The sequence below is a fragment of the Kryptolebias marmoratus genome, linkage group LG2 (genome assembly GCF_001649575.2).
Source record: "Kryptolebias marmoratus isolate JLee-2015 linkage group LG2, ASM164957v2, whole genome shotgun sequence".
Taxonomy (NCBI): Eukaryota; Metazoa; Chordata; class Actinopteri; order Cyprinodontiformes; family Rivulidae; genus Kryptolebias; species Kryptolebias marmoratus.
In genome coordinates this window covers 29,260,637-29,283,582 of record NC_051431.1, presented here as the reverse complement: position 1 = coordinate 29,283,582, position 22,946 = coordinate 29,260,637, and the positions used below count along the sequence as shown (strand labels likewise).

The 22,946-nt window shown below is 38.9% G+C and overlaps 1 protein-coding gene across 1 annotated transcript in view; it reads left to right on the top strand.

The window, feature by feature from the left end:
- Window positions 1-3,951: 3,951 nt before the first annotated feature.
- The window catches only part of sorl1 (sortilin-related receptor, L(DLR class) A repeats containing), a 137,599-nt gene continuing 118,604 nt past the window's right edge, over window positions 3,952-22,946 (top strand). Inside the window, exon 1 of the mRNA XM_017436024.3 lies at window positions 3,952-4,306. Within this exon, the coding sequence (XP_017291513.3) occupies window positions 3,986-4,306 (321 nt within the window). The 5' untranslated portion in view covers window positions 3,952-3,985. The remainder of the gene's footprint in view (window positions 4,307-22,946) is intronic.

Here is a 22,946-nt window from a genome sequence, read left to right as displayed (position 1 = left end):
GACCGCTGCTGTAAATGACATATTTTTACATGAAACTAACCAGTTTTTCATCGTTTTAAACTTTTTACCTAACAGGAAACAGAGGGTTCTGATGAATGAAAACATGTCAGAGGTTCTGGTCACAAATCCAGGGTTACCCCAGGGTTGTGTTCTTTCACCCCTTCTTTATACTTTGTATGCAGACAGCTGTAGGTCTTTTGGAGAAAGTAGCTACCTGCTTGACATGTAAGTGGCTAATGTAGCCACCTGTAACGTGGCTAACTCTGCATCGGTTTTGAATCCTTTCAGGACGCGTAGCTCCCTCCACCTCTGGAAAGCCGCTCTGATGTTTACCCTGGTCTTATTTCAGGCTCAGTCTAATTCTTTCTTTTTAGCCTGCTTTTCATCACAGGTCTTCTTCTGTTTACCTGTTTTTGTTTCTGAGCAGATGCTACTCGAGAAATTGGCAGTTCTCCTGTAACGTTAGGTTGTTTTGCACAGCTGCAGCACACCTGCAATCTGGAGCTTGAACAACGATATGGAGTGAGCAGCACATGCACGAGCATGATTGACACCGCTAAAACCCTCCTCCTGGCTCTCATTGGTTGTTTCTAACCAGGAGCAGTGTATTTCTGCAAATGGCAGTAGGACCACTGGGAGGAGCCAGAGGAGCTTGATGTTTTCACAGAGTATCTGTCTCATATTCCACTATCAGGACATAGTGACAGTTTCAACAAAATATGTAAAAAATACATTTTTATAGAAGTTACCTACTGCAGCTTTAAGTTTTCTGATGACACAGTTCTCCTATCTCTTCTTCAAGGCTCAGAGTCAGACTGTGACAGTGCCCTACCTGACTCTGTGGACTGGTGCAATGAAAGTTATCTTGATCTTAATGTCTCTGAGACAAAAGAGCTTGTGGTGGACCTAGCTCTATTCGTGGAAAACGTGGAAATTGTAAACTCATACAAATATTTGGGAACTGTGATTCAAAAACTAAAATTTGACCTGAACACTGACTGTACAGCAGAGAATCCACTTACTGAGGAAGCTAAATTCTTTTAATGTCCGTAGGGAAATGTTATGTAATTCTTATCAGTTAATATTTGAACATATTTTAACTTTTTTGTATTTGTTGGTTCAGTGGTCTGTCTGTAAAGGATAAAAACAGCCTTCAGAGCATTGTGAAGATCTGCTCTAAAATAATCTAGTTCCAGCAGAGGGACCTACTGTCCTTCTGGGAGAAAAAACAGTCTCCATACAGGACGACATCCTGTCTTCTGAATTTATATTGATGCATTCAGGCCACCGCTTGGTAGTACCAAGCAGGAGGACAAACAGACTATCTCACTCCTTTATTCCTTCTTCCATCAGGATGCTTAGCCTTGAAGGCAGCATGAAGCTCTGAGTTATTCCTGCAGCTTTTCCACAAAGTGGTTCAACTGTAATACTAATCTGTTGGTTTGTTATTGTGCAATATAAGTTAAAAACTGTTTTTTGTTGTTGTTTTTTTTTTCACATGGGCGTGTGTTTGTGTGTGTGTGTGGTGGTAAATCCCTTTATTTACCCCTTTTGGGGATAAATAAATTTGTCTCAATCAGTATTGGAATCAATGATAAGGTTTGTTGTGAAATATCTCACAAAGAACTGAACTGATTTCAATGAAACTTTAGGAAAGTAATCATTAAGCTGACTAATTCAGCTGATTAACTTTTGGCATCGATCCAATTCAAGATGGCTGCCACAACCAGCTGACCTTTGACAACAATGACTGCAACTCAGCAAGTTTTCCAGATACAGAGAGAAATTTGGTGTGGTAGTAGCAGAGCATTTTTCCCAACGTGTACTTCGAGGGCAACACACTGAGCGAAATCTTTGTCTAAAACCTTTTGCATTACTTGCTGAAGGCAACTCTGTTTGGCTGTTAGCAAAATATCTCACGGATTTTATTAAATTTTGCTTTCACAAACACAGTTCACGTAAATTCCACTCAATAGTACTACTCTTTATTTAGTCAACACCTATTGAACTAAATAAAGCTGTTCAATAAAAATACTGAAGCAAGATATTGAAGAAACTGTAAAAGTAAAGTCAGGCCACTAAGGTCAGGTTAGCGGAACACTTCCGCCTTGAGACCGGAAACAGAAAGGCGCTGCGCTAACAGTTTGTTGTCATCATTATTTACTTATTTCATAGGCACAGGTGCTCTATTAACTGTAAATAATAAAGTGCACGCTGGTTGTCCTTTCACCCTACAGTTTTTATTTTATTATTTAGCTTTAAGTGTTAAAGAGTGGTTAACATAGTTTTACTACCAATTAAGGTTAACAAGTTAGCTAGCGACTAGTTTAAGTCTGCGACTACTTATTAATAACTCCCAAAAATGTTTAAAGAAATAAACGTTTTTTTCATACTCACGAGAAGTATAAGTTCTCCGCTGATCACCTGGATGTAAACGGGTATGAGTTTAATGCAGACGAAGGAAGTTATTAGTTACTGAGTCGCTAAAATGCGCACATCCAGTCTGAACGTTATTCATTTCAGAACAGAAGCGCGTGCCTGCCGAGTGCTACGTTCAGGGCCTCTTGGAAAGTAAGGAAATCGGACCTACACATGTTTATAAGATTTATATTAAAAAGTTCAATTAAAAACCGCTACATGTTTGTTCTTCCTAATACTGCAAAAAATAAAATAAAATAACCCCCCCCCAAAAAAAAACAAACAAACAAACAAACAAAAAAAAACAGTCTGTCAGTTTTGACATCATTTATTTCAGTCCAAAATTGGTCTCAGTTACTATTCTAATTTTTAAAACATGAATTTTTTTGTGATTCGTTCAAAGACAACATAATTTTTAAATAAAATTACATAAATTGAACAGAGAGGTGGTGTAAACAAATGACTTTGAGCGTATTAAACTAACTGGATTGTTCAAAGGAAGATTGAAAAGGCAGGGGACACCCTGGACAGGTCGCAAGTCCATCGCAGGGCCACATATAGAACCATTCACACCTAGGGACGATTTTAGATAACCTAACATGCATGTTTTTGGTCTGTGGGAGGAAACCAGAGTACCCGGAGTAAACCCATGTGCACAGGGAGAACATGCAAACTCCACCCAGAAAGGCCCCAAGCTGGGAAGCAATCCTGCAGGCTGGGAGGCAACAGCTCTAACCACTACACCGCTGTGCTACCCAAATACAACAATTGGTTAACTAAAAAGAAAAAAAAGGTTGGCTAACAACTAAAAAGGATAGCTAAAAGGAACAAAACTCTTGCTAAAAGCTCAATGTAGCAAAAGACTACATAAAAGCTAAATATAACTAATGGCTATCTAAAATGAAAAAAAGGTTAGCTAAAAAGGATAGCAAAAGAAAAGCAAAACTCTTGCTAAAAGTACTAACACTAGTTAAAACTAAATGTAGCAAAAGGCTAGCTAAAAGTTAAAAAGTAAATGGTTAACTAAAAGGACCAAAACTCTTGCTAGAAGCTAAAAGTAACAAAAGACTTGTTAAAACTAAAAGTTTAACTAAATGCAAGCAAAATGGTAGCTAAAAGTAGCCAAAGGCTAGCAAAAATCTAAAAGTATCAAAACAATGATTTTTATTTCTTTAGAATTTATGTAACATGGGCCTGTAAATATATGTCTGATATTTAATTTTTCTAGAAGGACTCACCGCTAAATATTGTTTCAACTAAAAATTATCCCTCCCTCTGAGCCACCTTATCCAGTCAGTGTTCCTTATTCCAATTTCTAATAGCCGGACACCCTATGTAGGACACACTATTTGCATTTATATTTCATATTTCCTGTTTATTTGTTTGTCCCTTCAGAACTGATATCGTAAACTATGTTAAAGTTTTGAACATGATTTGGTATTTCAACAATGAAGCCTGAATCTTCCGGACATTCCGGTGGCCTGTGAACGCACCATGACTGGCATCACTGCCAGTAGAAGGAGCTCTTTCGATCCTTACCTAATCTAGCAGCCAAACATTCACAAACATGGCGATAACAGGAGCAGGCGAGATGCTGACCTCTCTTCGAGGTCTCTTGGGTTTGTTAGTGCTCGTGCTTTCAGGAGTGAACGCGTCGACGCTTCATCTTCACCCGGAGCAGCGCCACATGCTCCCGCAGAACAGAGGCTTTTTCAGCATTGAAGCAAATGAGGATTTATCAGTCGCAGATGAAGGAGGCGCCGCGGCTCCGGCGCTGCCCCTGGCCGTTCTCAGTGCCACTCAAGGCGCGTCGGGCTCCGGCTCTTACCCGGAACACCGAAGCCGCCGGAGCGCTGGTAAATCGACCATGCCGAAGGTATACGGCCAGGTAATGTAGTGTGCATCCCAGTGATGCGAATTATCTTCTTCTAAACACTGTGCATCACCTTAACCTGTCCTTAGCTGGCGAGGCTGTCTGATGGAAATGTTGCTAACCGCAATGTTTGTTTTCAAGTCGCATCATGTCTTGCACCTTACGTAGACAAGCCCTGCAATGTTTACTGTTGTGTGGTGAAAGGATACTGCGTGTTGCCATTTTGACGGCGACGCGACATTTGCAAAAGTGGGAGAGTTTCGCCAGTGAAGTCATTTGGCGTTTACGATGTTACAGTGCAGGGAAATGTAATACACACTTCAGTAAACATGTTGGGGAAGAAATGTCAGCTCACAGACCTGGTTCCCCCTGCAGCCTGGTAATAGCAGCTAGTTTGGGAAAGTTCCTTCAATAAATACACAAGATTAACTTAGAAAACCAATATTATACCAGAAAACCGTTAAATTTCTCTGAATCTCTCAGAAAAAAAAAGGATATATTCTTTTTTTTTTCTTTTTTATATATGTGTGTATATATAGAGTTAGTATTGAACCCCATACAGGTTACAATAATGTCTAGAGAAATTGCATTTTCTGCAAAAACACAACATTTTTGTAAAGTGAACACTAAGTGCTGAATACCTTTGCTAAAACGTTTTGATGCTGAAACCGAATTGTTAAAGTTAAAAGAAGCAAATCAAAAACTAAAAGCTAAACACAGCAAAACAGGAACTAAACACTCAAAATTAGGCAAGTAAGCTGTAGTAGATTTCAAAGAGTGAAGTTTTTCAAGGATTAGAGGAGTTATTCATTTATATTTAACGAAAAAAAAGTAAATGATAGCCCCCAGACCATCACACTACCACCACTGTTGGTATGTTGTTTTTTCTGAAATGCAGCGTTAGTTTTAGGTAAGACGTAATGGCACACACCTTTCAAAAACTCATTTTTTGCCTCTTCAGTCCACAGAATATTTTCCCAAAAGTCTTGGGGATCATGAAGATGTTTTTTTGCCAATGTGAGCTGGGTCTTCGTGTTCTTTCTGCTCAGCAGTGGGTTTAGCCTTAAAACTCTTCTATGGAGGCCATTTTTGCCCTTTGTCTGTTTCTTATTATTGAACCATGAACTCTGACCTTAACTGAGGTCAGTGAGGCCTGCAGGGCTTAAGATGTTGTTCTGGGACCTCCTGAATGAGTTGTTGATGCTCTCTCAGACATTTTGGTCAGCTGGCCACTCCTGGGAAGGTTCACCATTGTTCCATGTTTTCTCTATTTGTGGATAATGGTTCTATTTAAGAGATATCTGCATTAATCAGGCCTGGGTATGGCTGATGAAACTAAAATTAGTTTATATATATATATATATATATATATATATATAAGCCTTGAGCTGATAAAAGCATGCAAGGCCTTTTCCAGGTCAGGACGATTTAAAAAAGGCTTAACCTTGGTTAAAAGATGTAACTGATAAAAGCTGACCTTGACAACAGAAGGTACATGATTATCAAACTTCAAATCCTTGTCAAATGTTAGCCCCAAGTTTTTAACTGTGGGTCTGAACTTGGATGTCAGAGCACCAAAGTTACAAGGAGCAACATCACTGAAAAAGATTCACTCAGTCTTACCTTCATGTAAAAACAAAGTTATGGTGAAGCCACTGCATAATGTTGGCAAAACAATTAATAAAAGAAGTTTGAAGGTTACTATTTCTAGGCTTCATGGGCAAATAAAGCTGTAAGTTGTATGCATGAAAGTGAAATGAAAAGTTGTGTCTGGCTTTAACTGATCCAAGTGGAAGCATATAAAGAGAGAACTGGAGGGGACCAAGAATAGAGCCCTGCGGCACACCACAAGAGAGAGGAGCAATAGAGAAAGCTCGATTACCCAGCATTACAGTAAAAGTTCGGTTGGTCAAGTAGGAAGTGAGCCATTGGAGTGATGCACCAGATGCACCAACACAGAGGACGAGACAGGAGGCCAGCATGGTCCACTGCATCAAAAGCTGCTGTGAGATCTAACAGCACTAAAGCAACGGGACACTTTGCATCCACAAACATGGCAATATCATTATGGGCTTTTAACAAAGCTGACTCAGGACTGATGAGATCTAAATCCAGACTGATTTTTTCATAAATGCTATGTTTTTCTAAGACAGGCTGTAATTGCATAAAAGCAACTTTTAAAAAAAAAAAAAACTTTAGTTAGAAAAGGCAAATGAGAAATAGATCTGAAATTTGATTAAATGAATTGGTCAAGGTGAGTTTTTTTTGAGAAGGGGCCTAACCACAGCATGTTTAAAAAACGGCAGGGACAGTTCCTAGACTAAGGCAAGAGTTTTGAAAAGTCCAAACACAAAAACCTATAGTATTTAAATACCTCTTTCATAAACCTAGGGGGAATGATGTCCAGACGGCAGTTAGTGGGCTTCATGTGTTGGAGAATCTTAGTGAGAGCAGCGAGAGAAACTAGTTCAGACGGTTATAACACAACTGGAGGAACAGCAGCAACAGAGAAGTCAGGAGCAGCAGATGAGTCAGTCTCCTGTCTGACTGAAGCCACTTTATCTTGGGAAAAAAAACAAAGAAAGTTCTCCCTGTTATTGGCTGTAGTGTCTGGTAAAACACAAGTGACAGGGTTAACAACAGAGTTAACTGTGTTAACTAAGTCTCTAGGACAGTGACTACTGTTTGTAATTAAGCCAGATAAATGCTGACTTTTTGCCTCTTTAACAGAACTCTGGTAATTAGCAAGACAATGATTTATTTATTATTATTTATTGTAGAGATAGCCCATTAGTCTGACATCTTGTACGTGGCTGTTCCATGCTTTTTGCATCCCAGTTTTTTTATAACCGTTGATCAGGAGCCGGCGTGATACAAGTGCAGTGAAGCACCTCAGAACTGCAGCTTTCTCCATGTGGACAAAGACACAGATAGAGCTGGGATTTTTGTGAAATTCAGTAAACTGATCCAAGAAGCTGCCAGTTTATGGTTGTACAAAGCTTGTCTTTCACCGGAAGTGGTTTATGATTTTTTTTTTTCCCCCCTCAGATTTTTTTTATTTTGTAGAGATAAAAACTACAGAAAAAACAATAATCTTTGATTTACAAGCTAAATATTTATAATTTGTAAAACCTGCCTTCATAACAGACATTCAAATTTATTTTTAGATCAAGAGGAAAACAGGACAATGTTAAAGAAAGTGCCTTTTCTTTGAAAGTTCAGTGTGAACGCTGAATGACTGCTGAAATGTACTGAAGCTGAAATTGGGTTGCTGAAGTTAAAAGAAGCAAAAGGCTTGCTAAAAGCTAAATGTAGCAAAGGCTAAACATCCTTGCATATTTAGTGCTTAACCTCTTTAATTAGTTAGCTGGTGGAGAAGGCCCAGAAGTGCAAAGCAAATGCTGCTAAGGCGTGTTAGGGTGTTTGTGGCACAAGAAGAGAGGGGAGCTCTGAACTCCAAGTCCATTTAGTGTGAGAATGTCAGCATCAGCCTGTGTTACTGAGAGGACCCATGGTGTCGACAGAGCTGGAGCCTGTTGAAGTTTAGCTGGGCTCTGACCCTACAGGCACTCTGTTGGAACAATATGTGACTTGAACTTGAATATGGCAGCCAGTGGTAGTCATGAGCGGAGGTAAATGAGTAATTGGGTAACATGTGTTTGTTTTGTTGCCATTGTGCTCTGATCGTCTGTAAGGGGTTCGCTGTGCATGCTGGGAGACCAACTAGAAGAGTTTCAGTGGTGAGGTGAGAGATAAGAAACAGCCTTTCTCAAAACTACAGTGGTATAGTGAACCAGATATGGCTGGATGTTTTCTTTTTATTTATTTTTTTTGGTTTTCAAAGTTTTAATGTGAAAAGAGACATGACCAAAAAAGGTTACTTTTTAACATTTGATTTGCCATATGTTCAAAATTTTTCTCATCTAACATCCCTGCACAGTGACTCAAAATCATAGACAAAACTTTCATTTCAAAATAAAAACAAGGGGAAAATTAACTACAAAAATAGCATTGTAAATGTCACGAGTGTAACAACATTTGTGGATATTAGTACAGTCAATAAAACTAATCAAACTTATATTAAAAAGAAAAAATATTTCACTCATTTAAAAAAAATGCTGTGTTGTTGCACGTTCTCTTGGACATTAGCCTCTTAACATCAGGCTTGCAAGCTGTGAGGCTTCTCAAACTCCATCCATCCATCCATCCATCCATCCATCCATCCATCCATCCATCCATCCATCCATCCATCCATCCCCATTGTGGGGAGCTGGTGCCTATCTCCAGCAGTCACTGTGTGAGAGGCGGGTGACACCCTGGACATGTCTCCAGTCCATCACAGGGACACATGAAGACAAATGAGACCCACAACCATTCACGCTCTCACTCACACCTAGGGACAATTTAGAGTTATGAGTTAACATAATAAGCATGTTTTTGTTCTGTTGGAGGACTCCAGAGTAAACCCACGTGTCCACAGGAAGAACATGTAAACTCCACACAGAACCAGCAAACTTCTTGCTGAGAGGCAACAGCTCTAACCACTGGACCACAGTGCCACCCATTATTATTATTACTAGTAGTATTTTTGTTATTACCAATAATAATAATTTGTGTGTTTCTTGCATCAAAGGCCAGCCGCTCAGTTTCCTCAAAAAAATTCTGGCCCCTGAGCAAATTTGGTTTGTGACCCTGGCCTTCAGTTTATATAGTAAAAGTAAAGTATAGAGGCACGGGTTTTATTAGAGAGGGGTCCCCACGATACATCCAGCTGTGTGTAGCAGCCTTACAGAGCTGAACGCAAACAGCAGACAACCTGTCCTTCATGAGAAATACACAACTATTTCTGCATCAAGTAAGGCATCTTAGATTTGTTCTAAAATGTCCTTTGTTACGGCAGCCATCTAGCTGAACAGAACGTCATTAAATGTGACCGTTCTGAACTTTTGCTCAGGTAATTAAAACACCAACAACTTAAGTTTAAAGTTAAAAAATATATAAACTACACTTAGGAGCACGTACAAGTCATTTTTTAAATTAAAAATAAAATTGTCTAATAAATGTGTTTGAGAGGAGAGCAAAGAAACAGTCTTTCCTCCTGTGTAATTCAGAGGCTCACATGTGAACCTAAAATTCAGACTACATTTTACAACTACAGGAAATACTGCGTTCTGTTTCCCTCTCAGTCTGTCCTGTATGGGTTGTTTTGTTGAAGCACCTGCTTAGAGGTGAGCAGCTGCAGAATGTCTAACTCTGCTCTGAAAGCCGCAAAGTCTTTCTCACTTCTTGTTTCTAGGGATGTGAAAGAGTTCGTTCAGATAATAAGCTTTGCTCCTCTTTGTTTTGAGATGACTCTTTCGTTGTTTAAGTCGTCACACATTTTCTTGCTCCTCCGTTCGCTCATGTGCCGACAAAACCTGCTGAGAAGTTGCTCTCTGAAGTCATAGAGTTTAGATATTGTTCTGCTCTAAACCTTTAGTATTAAATGTTATTTCTGAATAAAGTGGGGGAAAAATAACAATCTGGACTCGGCTGAATGGGAGCAACATGATTTTATTCCACTCTGGATGAGGCAAACTGTAACATCCATTCTGATGTTTTCTGACAGCTTTCTGTTTCTGCTCAGATTTTCTGCCGTTCAGCCAGATGGGACAACTTATTAATGTCTGCAAGCTCTTTTTTTTTCCATTAACCATTTCTTTATCTAAACTTGTGCAGGAATTTGTTTTAAAATGCAAACTACCTTCAGTATTATTAAAGTTTGAATAATGTAATAGTTTTTCTGCTTGATCTGAAAAACAAGTTGTTATTATTTACAAAGCTATAATTTCCAACATTTAAATAAAAATACTCTATGTTAAATCTGTGATTGTTTTTTGACAAAATAAACCAGCTAAATGATCATTTACCTGGATCTTTTTTAAATCATCACAAATAAGCTTCAATTGTTTGGGAAATTTATCCATTTTTCAAAAATTAATACATTTCTGCTATAGAGGGAGCGTGGAAATGACTGTAATGGGCAGAATACAGCTTTGATAATTCCTAAAATTTGTTGCATAACATTTTAAAGGAAAAAGAAACTAGAAAATTCCACATGCTGTTCTTGTATTAGACAGTGATCAACTGAGTCGCTTTGGGATCTCTGGCCTGCTGGAGAGACAAAGTAAACCATATGTAAATAAAATATGGGCTCTGGAAAATGTTTTTTTTTTTAAGCATCTTCGATGAGAACGACTCCTTATTCATTTGTTTAAAGCAGATGCAAAAAACTATTCAAGAAAAAAAGACCATAACTGTTTAATGGTTACCCTCCTGACAATGGGTTTAGAGATGGTTTGCTGAATTTTCATAGAGGAGCAGCAACAAAATATTTTGGGAGAAATGACCACTGCGCAGAGGGGACAAAAGATTCTGATTGACTTGTCAGAGGAAACAGACGAGAAAAGGGAATCTCAGTGGTTGGAGACTAACACACCCAGAGAGAGATTTGCAGCATCATCTCCCTTCGTAATTAGTCATCAGGATGCTGTCCCATGGCGACCGGCACTTCAGTGTTTGGTGACACCTGCAGCCCAAACACAGCAGCTTGTTGTGGTGTGAAGGGACGGCTTCAGAGGCCTGAGTAGGCCTCATCCTTAGAGGCTCAGTCTGACTGCAGTGGAGTTTACACACTAAATTATTACTGAATCTAATTGTGCTGCCTTAGATCAGTTTGGATAAAATAGGCATTTTACAGAGTTTAAGAAATGCTCTCTTGTTGGTTGTTTGCCATTTTTTATTAGATCCCATTTACTGGGTAAACTAAACTTGGGAACATGCGAAGTTCAAGTGTCACTTGATGCTTGTGGCTTTTCAGCACACTTCCACAGGATAGATCTAAAGTGGAAGTGGTAGCCTTGCACTGGAGGTTGACATTGGATCAGTCATCACCAAGGCAACTGCACAGCAAATTTGGAAGTGTTAATTCAACTCCTAGGCATTTAACACTTTCAAAGTGTCTATATAAGTCACCTCTAGATTGAGTTAAAATAACACTTTTAAAAGTGTTAAACAGTGTAGAGTTAAAACAACACTCTCAGGAGTAGAAATTTAACACATATCAGTGTTGAATTTACCCAACTCCCTGTGCTGCCATCAATATATCCGTTAATCAATAAAGCTTTGTTAACCTTCTGCTCCTGTGGTGTGACTGAATTGCGGGATCTTTCTAGTGGTTCTTGTCATTCCATCGAGTTAATATATTTTGAACCTTATGCAGTGTTAAATTAACACATAGATGGTGTTAACTTTTGACACTATACTTTAGAGGGGCAGGCAAAGAGTCTGGGTCCAGTAAACAGGCATGGGTCGTAGTCCAGGTGTCAGTCCTCCAGCAACAGTCTGACAGGGGCAAGGCACAAGGGGGAGTCCTGGGGTTGTGAACAAGGTCGATGCACAGGAGGTCAGTCAGGAATCGCTGGAAAACTACTCTCATAATGCTTTTGACAATCTGGCACTGGAGGAGAGGAGAGGGACAGAATATATAGGACGTTGACCAGGTGTAGAAGAGACAGGATAGGTGTTTTTGTGTTCAGGATAGGGACACAGGTGACTAGAATGAATAATGATTAGAGGCGTGGCAAGGCATGAGAAAGAGACATGATCATGACATGGAAAGTGTTAAATATATAGCTCAACATAGAAAACTGAATTTTTAAAATACTACTGGTAGTCAATTAATAATCCCATTAATAATTCCCAAATTCACTTCCAAAAACAAAGGACACCACTTGAAGTTATGAAAAGAAAACCACACAAGTTGCCGTTTGAATCCATTTTTATTTTAAACAAGCACCACATTTTGCAACAACAGAAGTCATACAATATGACAATGTGGCACAATGTATTTTTTTTCACACATCTCATTAGAAAACTGCTTGTCATAGAGTCTGTAATAAAGCAAGTCCTTAACTGGAAAAACAGAAAATGAATCTGCTCTCTCATTGATACAGTATGGATTAAAATGATCATCAAAATAAAGTGTGTCCACTCTGCAAGTCAAAATGAAAGCTTGCTCATCATGTACAATGATGTTAGTGACTTTTCTGAAAATTGGAATTTCTGTTGTTGTTCCAGTACAAACAAACATACCAATCTGATATTCTGTCCTGTAGTTTTTTATTCTATTAGTGGTCAACACTTCAGAGTATGTGCTTACATTAAAATCAGAACTTAAAACGTCACCTCCATCCAAGCTATTAATAATTTCTGTCTTCACAGGACCATACTCAAGTCTTTGCAAATCAAAATTCTCCCAGTGGTAAGCTAGCTGTCTCTGGTGTTGCTTAACCAATGCTTTTGTGATATTTTTTAAGTTTTTCACCGATCTTTTGAAAAAAATATGTTTGGCCTCAAATCTCATGCATATATAAAGAAGTGGACCTATTTTTCTTATACAACGTGGATAATGTAGCATGAAATGATGCTTTGGAATCAATCTTCTGTGGAAACAAAGATCTAAATAGCTTGTGGTGGTCCTTAATCAAGTGCTTCAAATAGTAAGTCATACCTTTAGTTACAATGGGGGAAAACACAATATTCACAATCTGAATCAAGAGGAGCAGCAGATTCCAGTAACAGTTATTTCTTTCCAATACATCACCAAAAATAAGAGGAGCATTTCTCAAAAGACACCACGACTGAATTGCATTTTGTCCAAGATCCTTGCTAGCCTCATCCATTTTCAACCCACTTGGCCTATTTTTTTCTCTCAATATAACCATAGTTGAAACTTTGAATCCTCTGTGACAATGATTCCAAAGAAAGGTACTTCTGGTTGACAAGGTACTGAAAGACAAGTTTGAGTTTGTACTGTACTTTGCATTAACATACTTCAAGTAAATCGTACATTATGTCAACTGCGTAGTTGTCAGAGGTGTGGTAAAAATGCAATGTATTGAGTAAGCATGTCTTTTTGACACCAAATGTTGAAAGCAACGTAGGATTTTCACTGTTGTGACATTTGTTGGATGAAACAACCTTCATTCTCAATTGCATTGAAAATAAGATGCTGGTTGATTTTTAAAAGATTAACCTTTCAGATCCTTAGCTGGTGGTATGCCTGGTGTTTGTCTGAAGTTCAGCTTATTCAGTGTGTTTCAGATAAGGTTCATGATGTTATGCTCACAGCTGCTGCACTTTCTTTTCCTGTTGTTCTCAAGCAGTGTTTGTGCTTTTTCTGTATGCTTGTGTAACCATTACTATTTGTAATCATCTCTTCATTGCACTTGTGTAGAGGGTAAATGAGAAGTGAGAAACCACACAGTGACTCTACACAGTTTTGTTCTGTATGTTTGCGGTATGTTAATGCAAAGTGCAGTAAATGCATCCTCTGTTAGTTCTAAAGTGTAATCTTTCAAAACATTAAAAACAAAGAAAGAAAAAAACAAAAATATTTTTTCTCTTAGTGTGGGTATACTACAAATCAAGTTGAAGAAAGCAGGGCTTTCTTCACTTAGCCTGGCTTGACAAGGCTTAAAACTCCAATAAGAAATTACAGGTACTACGACCTTCTAATGTTACTTTGTAAACTCAGACTTTCTGCTTTGGTTTCTGAGTTAATTTACTGGAAACGGGGGCATTCCACACCCCATCCTTCCCTTGTTAACAAGACCCTAAGAAACTTAAACTCCTCCACATGGTGCTCTACTAACATGGAATAGTTTTATTTAACCTAGGGAGATAGCATGCTAACATACAAAGAGACCTAACTTAGAGATAAGATGAGAAGTTCCGTTATTGAGTTGGAGTAGAGCTGCTGCTCTTCTACATGAAGTGGAGCCAGTTAAGGTGGTTCAGGCATTGGTAGGATACTCCCTGGATGCATCCCTATGGAGGTGTTCCAGGCATGTTCAGCTGAGATCCTGGAGAAGACCCAGGACATGCCAGAGAGACTATCTTTTCGCAGGCCTGGGGACGCATTGGAATTCTCCTAGAAAAGGTGGCTGTGGAAAGAGATGTCCAAGCCTCCCTACTTAAGCTACTTCTCCCGCAACCTGACTTTGGAACAAGCAGTAGATAATGTATGGATGAATAGTGGTCTGAAACAAACCAAAGAGCCTCCTCTTCTGACTGATCACTTACTTTTCCAGAGGAGCAATTTTATCAAATGATGTTTGCATTAAAGTTGTAATATTAACAAGATAATATGTTTGAGAGAAAGTAAAATTTTAGTTGCTGCTCTCTGTTGCATTGCTCTCTGACAAATAGGAAAATATTAATGGGAGAGATTCTTTAAATTTAGTTACAGCATTCTCTGATAAACATCTACTATAATGAAATTTCCTCTTACATGCTGTGTAGTCAGTCAATTTAAACTCAAAAGGTTATTAAAAATGGTCACACAGAGCAGGAATGTGAGTATATGTTAAGTGCTTACTCTCTATGCCTTATATCAGAACCAGATCAAGCAAGCAGGAAGCAGCAGAGAGGTGTGTAAAACTACAACTCTGCTTCCTGGACTGGACTCTGGGTTGTCAGTCATTTGAATGACAATAACAAAATTGGCCAAATTCTTAGAAAAAAGCGCAGCTCAATCCAAAGTGGGATAGATGCCATATCTCCGCATCGGACCAGGTTTTTCCCTAAATGAACTCTAATTGTTTTCAGGACACCACCTGGACAGCCAGCGGTTGAATAACATGTGGTTAACCATGTCATCACTGGCCAGATAAATCATAAAAAAACTATTTGGGACAGGACGATCTGCAACTTTTAACTCTACAAATGAGGTCTGTTTAAGGCCATACCATAATGTGCAAATCACTTCATTGGTTAAAACAGATGTACAAATGAAAAGTTAAATATTTGATGTACGCGTAAATCTGTAACAGAAAATGTATGTTCTTTCAGCTGCTCCCTTCTTCGGGGGTTGCCACAGTGAGCAAACTCGCATGAACAATTTGGCAATTGTTTTACATTGGATGCCCTTCCTGCCACAACCTAGGCTTGAACCTGCAATGTCTGGATTACATGATTGCAGCACTGGCCACAGCAGCCCCACTGTAACATAATAGACACAATTGGAGATAAGCTAAAGAACATTAAATAATTTGAAGCTTTACAGCAATCAGTGTCAATACAAAGATAGAAAAGATTTTACCCTGGCAAACTCCACATCAGGAAACCAGCTGACGACTCACCAACAGACTACAGTATGGTGACCACAGTGGGTATCAGCTCTAAAAACAATAAGAAAAACTTACCCTTATAGTGTCCTGGTCACTGATCAATATAATCCCATCAAAACAATCTTTTGTATTTATAGAATTCTGAGAACAAGTTCAAAACTTTAAGCTAAAAACAAAAGCTTTCAGAATATTATCTCAGAAAGCTGTTTAACTGTCTTAAATCAGTGTGGAGTCATTAGGCGGTCTGATTTGTGTTCAGGCAACCAAACAAATGCAGATAAGTATACCAGACAAGACCACCATGGAAAGGGGTTCAAGCTTTGCTGTCCTGAGAGTATTCACCAGGATTTAGTGCCATCTGATCAGATCACCCAGATGTCAGTGCCAGATCTGAAGGTCTTAATAAACTGAAGCTGTGCTGTAAAAAAAAAAAAAAAAAAATGGAACAAAATTACTCCACAACAATGTGAGAGGCTGAGGGCTTATAGAAAAGGATTACTTCATGTTAGTAATTGTGATTCTACAAGTCTTGACCAAATGACTTTTTAATGTCCAGATACAAAAAAAATATCAAAAAAATATATTTTTCTTCTTTACAACTATATATAGATTATTTAGCCATCATCATCATCATGAACATTTCATGCTAAACTTCTGAATGAGATATCAAATTAGGCATTCAGATTGCATGCTCGCTATTCAAACATCTGCCTGCAGTTTCAGGTATCTGATGGCTGCTTTCTTTGGGAAGTGTTGGATTAGGATTTCTGTTTTGTTTTATCTCATGTCTAGTTCAAACTGAAAATTGGAATGTGCTCTTTGTGATTTTTGAGGTCACAGTTGTGATAAATAATTTAAAATATTAGCAGAGGACTTCCGGTTTGAACGTTACCATGATGGCCGCGCTGTGAACGGGCTCCCGAGAGAACCTAAGTAATTGAAAACCCAACCCCACTAAAACGATGAAAAAATATCCATAAAGGCGAAAAAGAATTGGGGTGAGCAAAATATTTCAAAACCGATGCCTTGTAATACCAAATAGCGGACGCTTAAAACTGAGAAAACATTGCTAGCTTTTTGGCTAATGCTAACTGCTATTCACCTTGAACCTCTGCTTTGAAAAATTATGGCTGCACTTTTTGTCTTGAGCTAAGCAACTAACTGCAGATGGTATCAGGTATCTGGGGGTGGTGATACATCGTGACCCCACTAATGCCCCTTTTACACGGTCCCTAACTCAGAAGTCCGGCTCTACTCCGCTCTACTCAGCTCAGCTCTATAAAGAATGCATCGCGTTCACACCGGCCAGTTTGGTCGGTAGCAGAGGAACGCCACCTCGTGTTGCGGGGGGCTACCGAAACTTGCCACAAGTTGTGTAAACAACGGAAGCGCTATGGACAACGTTGGCACTGTGTTGTTGCTGTTTTTTAAACTTATGGGGATTCTCCTGAGACTTCAGGAAAAGAGGCGCAGTGGAAGAAATGCTCTGGATGCCACGATTGTTGCGCGGAGTAGGACAGCTGTTATCCGCCGTAGATTTCAGGTTTTACAGCGCCTTCATCTGGGGGACAGACAGCATAAACGTTGCAGGGTAAGCTAACGCTGTTGTTTATATTCCTACCGTTCGCTCTTTATGCTTGCATCTGGTCACACCCACGACCAATGAATGAACAGAAGCTAAGCTTGTGCTGCCCACGAAGTAGGGCCGGCCCGGCTGGCCCTACTCCGAAGCAGGGACCAAGAAAGCAGGGCCGACCTCGAAAAATTGCAGACGTAAACGCTCGCAAAGCAAGCCAAGTAGAGTGGAGCCGGGACCTTTAGGGCCCATGTAAAAGGGGCATAAAATGTTTGAGACCAATTATGCCACCCTCAACATAGCTATAAAGTCGGATATACAAAGATGGAATGCCATACCTTTTTTTGACCTTCACTCTAGGATTGAGTCAGTTAGATTAAACATTCTTCCCCGAATGTTATATTTATTTCAATCCCTGCCAGTTCCCATACCCTCAAAACAATTTGGGGAATGGGATAAAATGTTGTCAAAATACATTTGGAAAGGGAAAAAAGCCAGAGTCAAAGACAAAACTTTACAATTAAAGAAAGAAAAAGGGGGTTTCAGACTCTCTTGTTTACAAGAATTCTATTTTGCAGTTCAATTGAGACCTTTGATATGCATATGCTGTCCGGATTACACAGCGGGATGGAAAGATGTGGAAGGGGAAACAGTCAAAATAATACAGATTAAAGCTATAATGGCCAACACAAAATTGCAGAGCAAAATTCATTGGGCAGATGAACCAATAACACAAGTAATGATATCTGCCTGGAACGAAGCAATTACAATCTGTGGTTTAGAAAATGCCTCTAAAGTTTTAAGATGGTGCGCTTACGATTCAGATTTCATCCTAATTCAACATGATAATAGATTCCAGAACTGGATTTTAAAAGGCCTAACTAGTTACTATTCTTTTGTCCACAAGGGGACGTTCCAAAGTTTTGAGACCTTGAAAAGAAAATATGATTTATGCGAAATGACTTTTTCAGAAATTACTTCAATCAGGATCTAAAAGTACATTGACACAATTTGAGATTTGTGGAAACATTTATATTATTAACTAAATCAAAAACAGGCCAAATAATTTCCAGGTTGTGCAACGCCATCCTGCGGTGTAAGAAGGACAGCACTGTCTATGTTAAAGTGAAGTAGGAAATAGAAGGCAGCCTGACGATCCCTGTGGAAGATTGGGACCACATCTGTAAGATACCATAGACAACAACAAGATTTTAACGGGACCAGGATGAAACCACACTGCTCTTTTTTAAATGGGAACCTCCAAAAATGGAAGACTGGGTCCACGTAGTGAAAGAGATTTATGTTTGGAGAGAATGTCCTTTTCTATCAATGTGCAGATGGACACTTTCTACAAGATATGGTCAAAGTGGGCAGAATATGTCAAACCTGTTATGTCTGATTTTTTTTGTAAACCTAGCTGCCATTCAGATTGATGTTTTGATTTGAACTGTGATGTCAATGATTGGAGGATATTCAGACTACCCCGCCACCCCATTTAAGTTCTGGTTGGTTTTTGTCTTTCGTTATCTCAAAAAATGCAAAAAAATGAGATAGAACGTAAAAATGAGAACAAAATCAATTTAAATATACCATTGTAATGTAACGTGCTTTCTCAATAAAAATGTTAATATAAAAAACACAGTTTGGTCACAATCACGTTCTCTTGTTTTGTGGGTTGTAGTGCAAGTGACAGCAATTGATGCAACGTAATGTGATGGAGCTTGAAAGACATGTGGGATGTTAAGTTTAAAACCACAACGTAATCCAATAACAACTAAGGCAACACAATTTTAGGTTTCAGTATACTGTGAAAGCCATGTCCATGCTGCATTTGAACTGTTTTAAAGTCTTGCTGAATTCACTGTTTGCAGAAACATCAGTTGCATCCTTAAAGGGATAGTCCAGTAAACTATGAACTATGATGTTCTGTGAACTAGTTAATAGTCAGTACCGTATCTGCCATGACATCAGTCATAGAGCTCACAGTTTGGAGAAAAAAGCAAAAGTCTTCATCTGGGCTAAGCTAATGGCTGTTTAAAACATGGGCCTGATGCTTATAATTTTTCAGGGTTATTAAACAACTCTTCATCAAAAACAACATACCGGTGTGAAAAATATGTTGCATTAGCTTATATTAAACCTCTGCACTTTTGCATGACACAGTTTGTGCAGTTTGCTGCTGTTTTTGTAACTGAACAATGTTTGTGTTACTACACAAAGGTATGAGTGCCGGGCATAGGTAGATCATGTATATGCTGAAGGCTTAAGTACTGCGAATAAATTTAGAATTTGTTTTAAAACCGAATTACCCTGGAAAAAGACACTACTGATGCTGCTCTGGGAGACAAGTCATGATGTACAACCAGTGAACAATGTCCTTTTTTAACAAGTCTGATAGTTTAGGGGAATTCCTCCCTCGGCTGTCGTACACAAATGAATGACAGCATAGAGCAGCAGGTAGGAGAGGGTGGTGCTGCAGAGCCAGAGGAAGGTAAACAAAAGAAAACTTGCTTTTTCTCTGGTATTTTAATTAAATGCATTTAAACCATAGAAATGGCAGAACTAATAAAACGTCCTGGTTTTGTCTCCATGACTTCAACACAGTGGTCTACCTTGAAAGCCGTAATCAGCCTATGGCTACACTCTGCACATCTCTGTACTTGTATGTCTGGTTTATGGAGCCTTCTTAAGATTTATTCCAGTGCCACTTCCTGAGGCTCAGCAGCTGCCTGTGTGTTTGTATGTATGTGTTGTAACGCAGCACTTGGCTTCAGTATGAAAGCATCTTCATTAGTTTTTGTCTGCATAGGATTTTGCAGCTGCTGTCAAGACTTTCCAAGCAGAATCTTTTTGAAGTGGAACAACTTTGGCCCATTTAATAGTCATAATTTTCTCTCAAGCGCCTTCAATTTAGGCAGTAACTAGCGTGGATTTAGGCCTTGTGTACACTTATTTTTATCTGCACTAATATTTTGGACAAGTTGTGTTTTTAAGTATTATTTTTGTGTTGAAGTACTTCTGAAGTCTGCTTTTCCAAACGTGTAAAGAGCCCAGACTTGAGAGTGCTCAGTGCTTAGTGAGAGTGCAGCGCGCCATCACTACCTGCCAGTCCTGCAAAGATGATGTCATTGTTTGAGAAGGACTATGCTGTCCTGGCCACGATGCCACCCCCCACCCCCCACCCTTTCTAACCCACACATTTGCACCCTCCCCTCACAGCTAAATAATGGAGAGCTCAGAGCCAAGGAGAGGTGAGTGTGGGGAGGGGAGGGCTGTGCCAGAGCGTTTTCTGCTGCATTCCTCTCCTTGGTAGTGCCAGACTCTGAGCCAAACTCCTCCACGTTTCCAGGTCCAGGTTTAAAAACAGGGGGAATTTAGAGTTATTGTTGCCTGAAGGCAAAGGTGGAACAGTATTGTTTCTGCCTGTGTTTGGGTGTCTATTTTAGAGATGCACGGATCCTGCTTGTGTAGGCTGATACCTATTTCCATATTTGTACAGCGCTGGCCTACCGATACAGATTCTTTTCATGCTACTGCTCAACACAGTGTTAATGATTGATGTTATACAATAATGTGGGAGCAGGAAATGTTAGATTTTTACCTGTAAAACTAAGGTGAGGTAATGTGGTGGCAAGAACAGAATCCTCTTATAACAATCAGAGAAAAAAATTGTAGTCAAATTTTGAACTGCTGGCTGTAAACAGACAGCTGGTATTTAGTGAAGCAGTTTGGAGTTTGAAATGTCTGTTGTATAAAAAAACATAATTTAATGTCAAAATATCTCTGGATAAACAAGTTTTCTTCTAAAAAACTCAACAAAAAAAAATTATATTTCATAAACCACTGAACAGATTTTAATGAAACTCAAAAAGTAATTATTGGTGGTACACCTACACGTTATTACTTTTTGGAGTCAACTTTACTCAAGCCACAAATAATCGATCTACACAAAAATGGCTATACGTGAGTGAATTTTACAGACATGGAGCTAAAATTTGGTGTGGTTGTAGCTCACAGTCATTCACAACACATCCTCTAAGGGCTAACAGATCATATGAGATCATGTAATATCATATGAGATTGCGCACAAGGTCTCTTCTGAGGTTTGACCAAAAAAGCTACAACTTCTTCATTTCTCTACATAAGGTGATCATAGTCTGAAACTTTGGCATGAAAGCAGCAGATGATATTCATTTCTTCAAAGAATGCTAATCCTTTCATTTTTGGAGGAAGCTTTTTTACTGTATCTGTGTCAGGCTTAGAGTTGGTTCCTCAGTGAAATGAACAGAATAGCAGAGAAGCTGTATGCCTGTTTTCACACAAGAAGGAAGTTTCTAGGTTTAGTTTCACTTGTGTTATTATTTGCTGAACTATAGATGTCCTAAACAACATCCTGTTTGCCTTATTACAATCCCAGATTAAACAAATTGGAACTGTATGACAATTGCACATTTAAATGCATTTATATACATTTTATTTAAAGCAGGACAATACACAAAACAGTGTTAGAAACGGTGCAACTGTTGTTTTAAACAAAGACCTTCTAGCCTGAGGCTAATATACACGCAGTATATTTGGTGCTTTACCTTTATCTGGCTGTATATAATTTCACAATACACATCTCTACCTGTGTATTTTACTCAGCAATACATTTCAAAATATGTTTGAATGTCAAAGCTTTTGCTTCCTGTCATGCTGCCACTTCTCCTCACAGTAGTTTAAAGATTTTCTTACATTAAGTCCAACAAGCAGTGAAGGATTTCAGGTGTTTTCCTGTCTCATTCTTCCTTCAGTCATGTCTTCAGATGTGCAGAATCTACATGGCATGTGTTGCATTTTTTCTTCTTTCAAACATTTTTGCCTTCAGACATGTCCTTAGTCAGGTCTTTGTAATGTGTGCAGAAAGGTGTTCGACATTGCCTCGCTGACAAATCTGTGCAGGTCCCTGAATCTGGTCTTGAAGGCAGCAGATCTTATTTTAAAACCTCTGTTAGACTTTTTCTGCATTAAATGTACTGTCATAGAAACCAAAAATGCACTTTGCCAAGAGCACTGATACAAGCTAATACCACCAACAACCTGGATGGTGGACCTAATGTTTTCACAAAATAATAATAATAATAATAATAATCCATAATAATCCATGTTTCCACTGTGTGAATGGTCCATCCCAGAAGAGTCCAAGTCCAGAGAAGTCAACATCCCCTCTGGACAAGGTTAACATAAGTTTTCTTTTGTTGCTCAATAAAGTGTGAAGATTTGTAGCTCTGCATTGTAGTGCTTGCTAAAGGTGTCTGAAATAATCTGTTGTTCTTGTGGTTCTATCAGCTGATGAAAAAAGGTTTCTGATGCCATCTGAGGGATCAGAGATCAAGAGTTTGCACCCTTGTCCTTTATGCACTTATATCCCATCTGATTTCTTTGATAATTTGATGACTTTGCTGTGTCCTATCAGATATGATAATTCTTGTCACAATTTGTGTTTTTCTGGTAATTTTTGTGACAGTTTTTCAGTGTTTACCGTCTTTGTTTTCACTGTAATATTTTGTGTGTGTGTGTTGAATTTAGGGCTGCAACAACGAATCGATAAAATCGATAAAATTCGATAATTAAAAGCGTTGGCAACAAAATTCATTATCGATATGTGTCGTGTCGCGCAATTTATGTGTCACCAACGTTGTCGCGGAAACGGTGATGTCACCCGCAGTGCGTTTGCTGAACAAACTCCGTCCCAAATATGTCATTGCTCCGTCCGCTCTGTAAAAAAAAAAAAAAAACTCTGTCCGCTCCGTATGATGATGAAGAAGCTACGGCTCCTCTTCCTCACTGGAAACTTTCTTTCTGCTACTCCATTACCGTTTTGGGGGACATGTTTTACTCACTGCAGGTTAGAATCTGCTGAATAGGG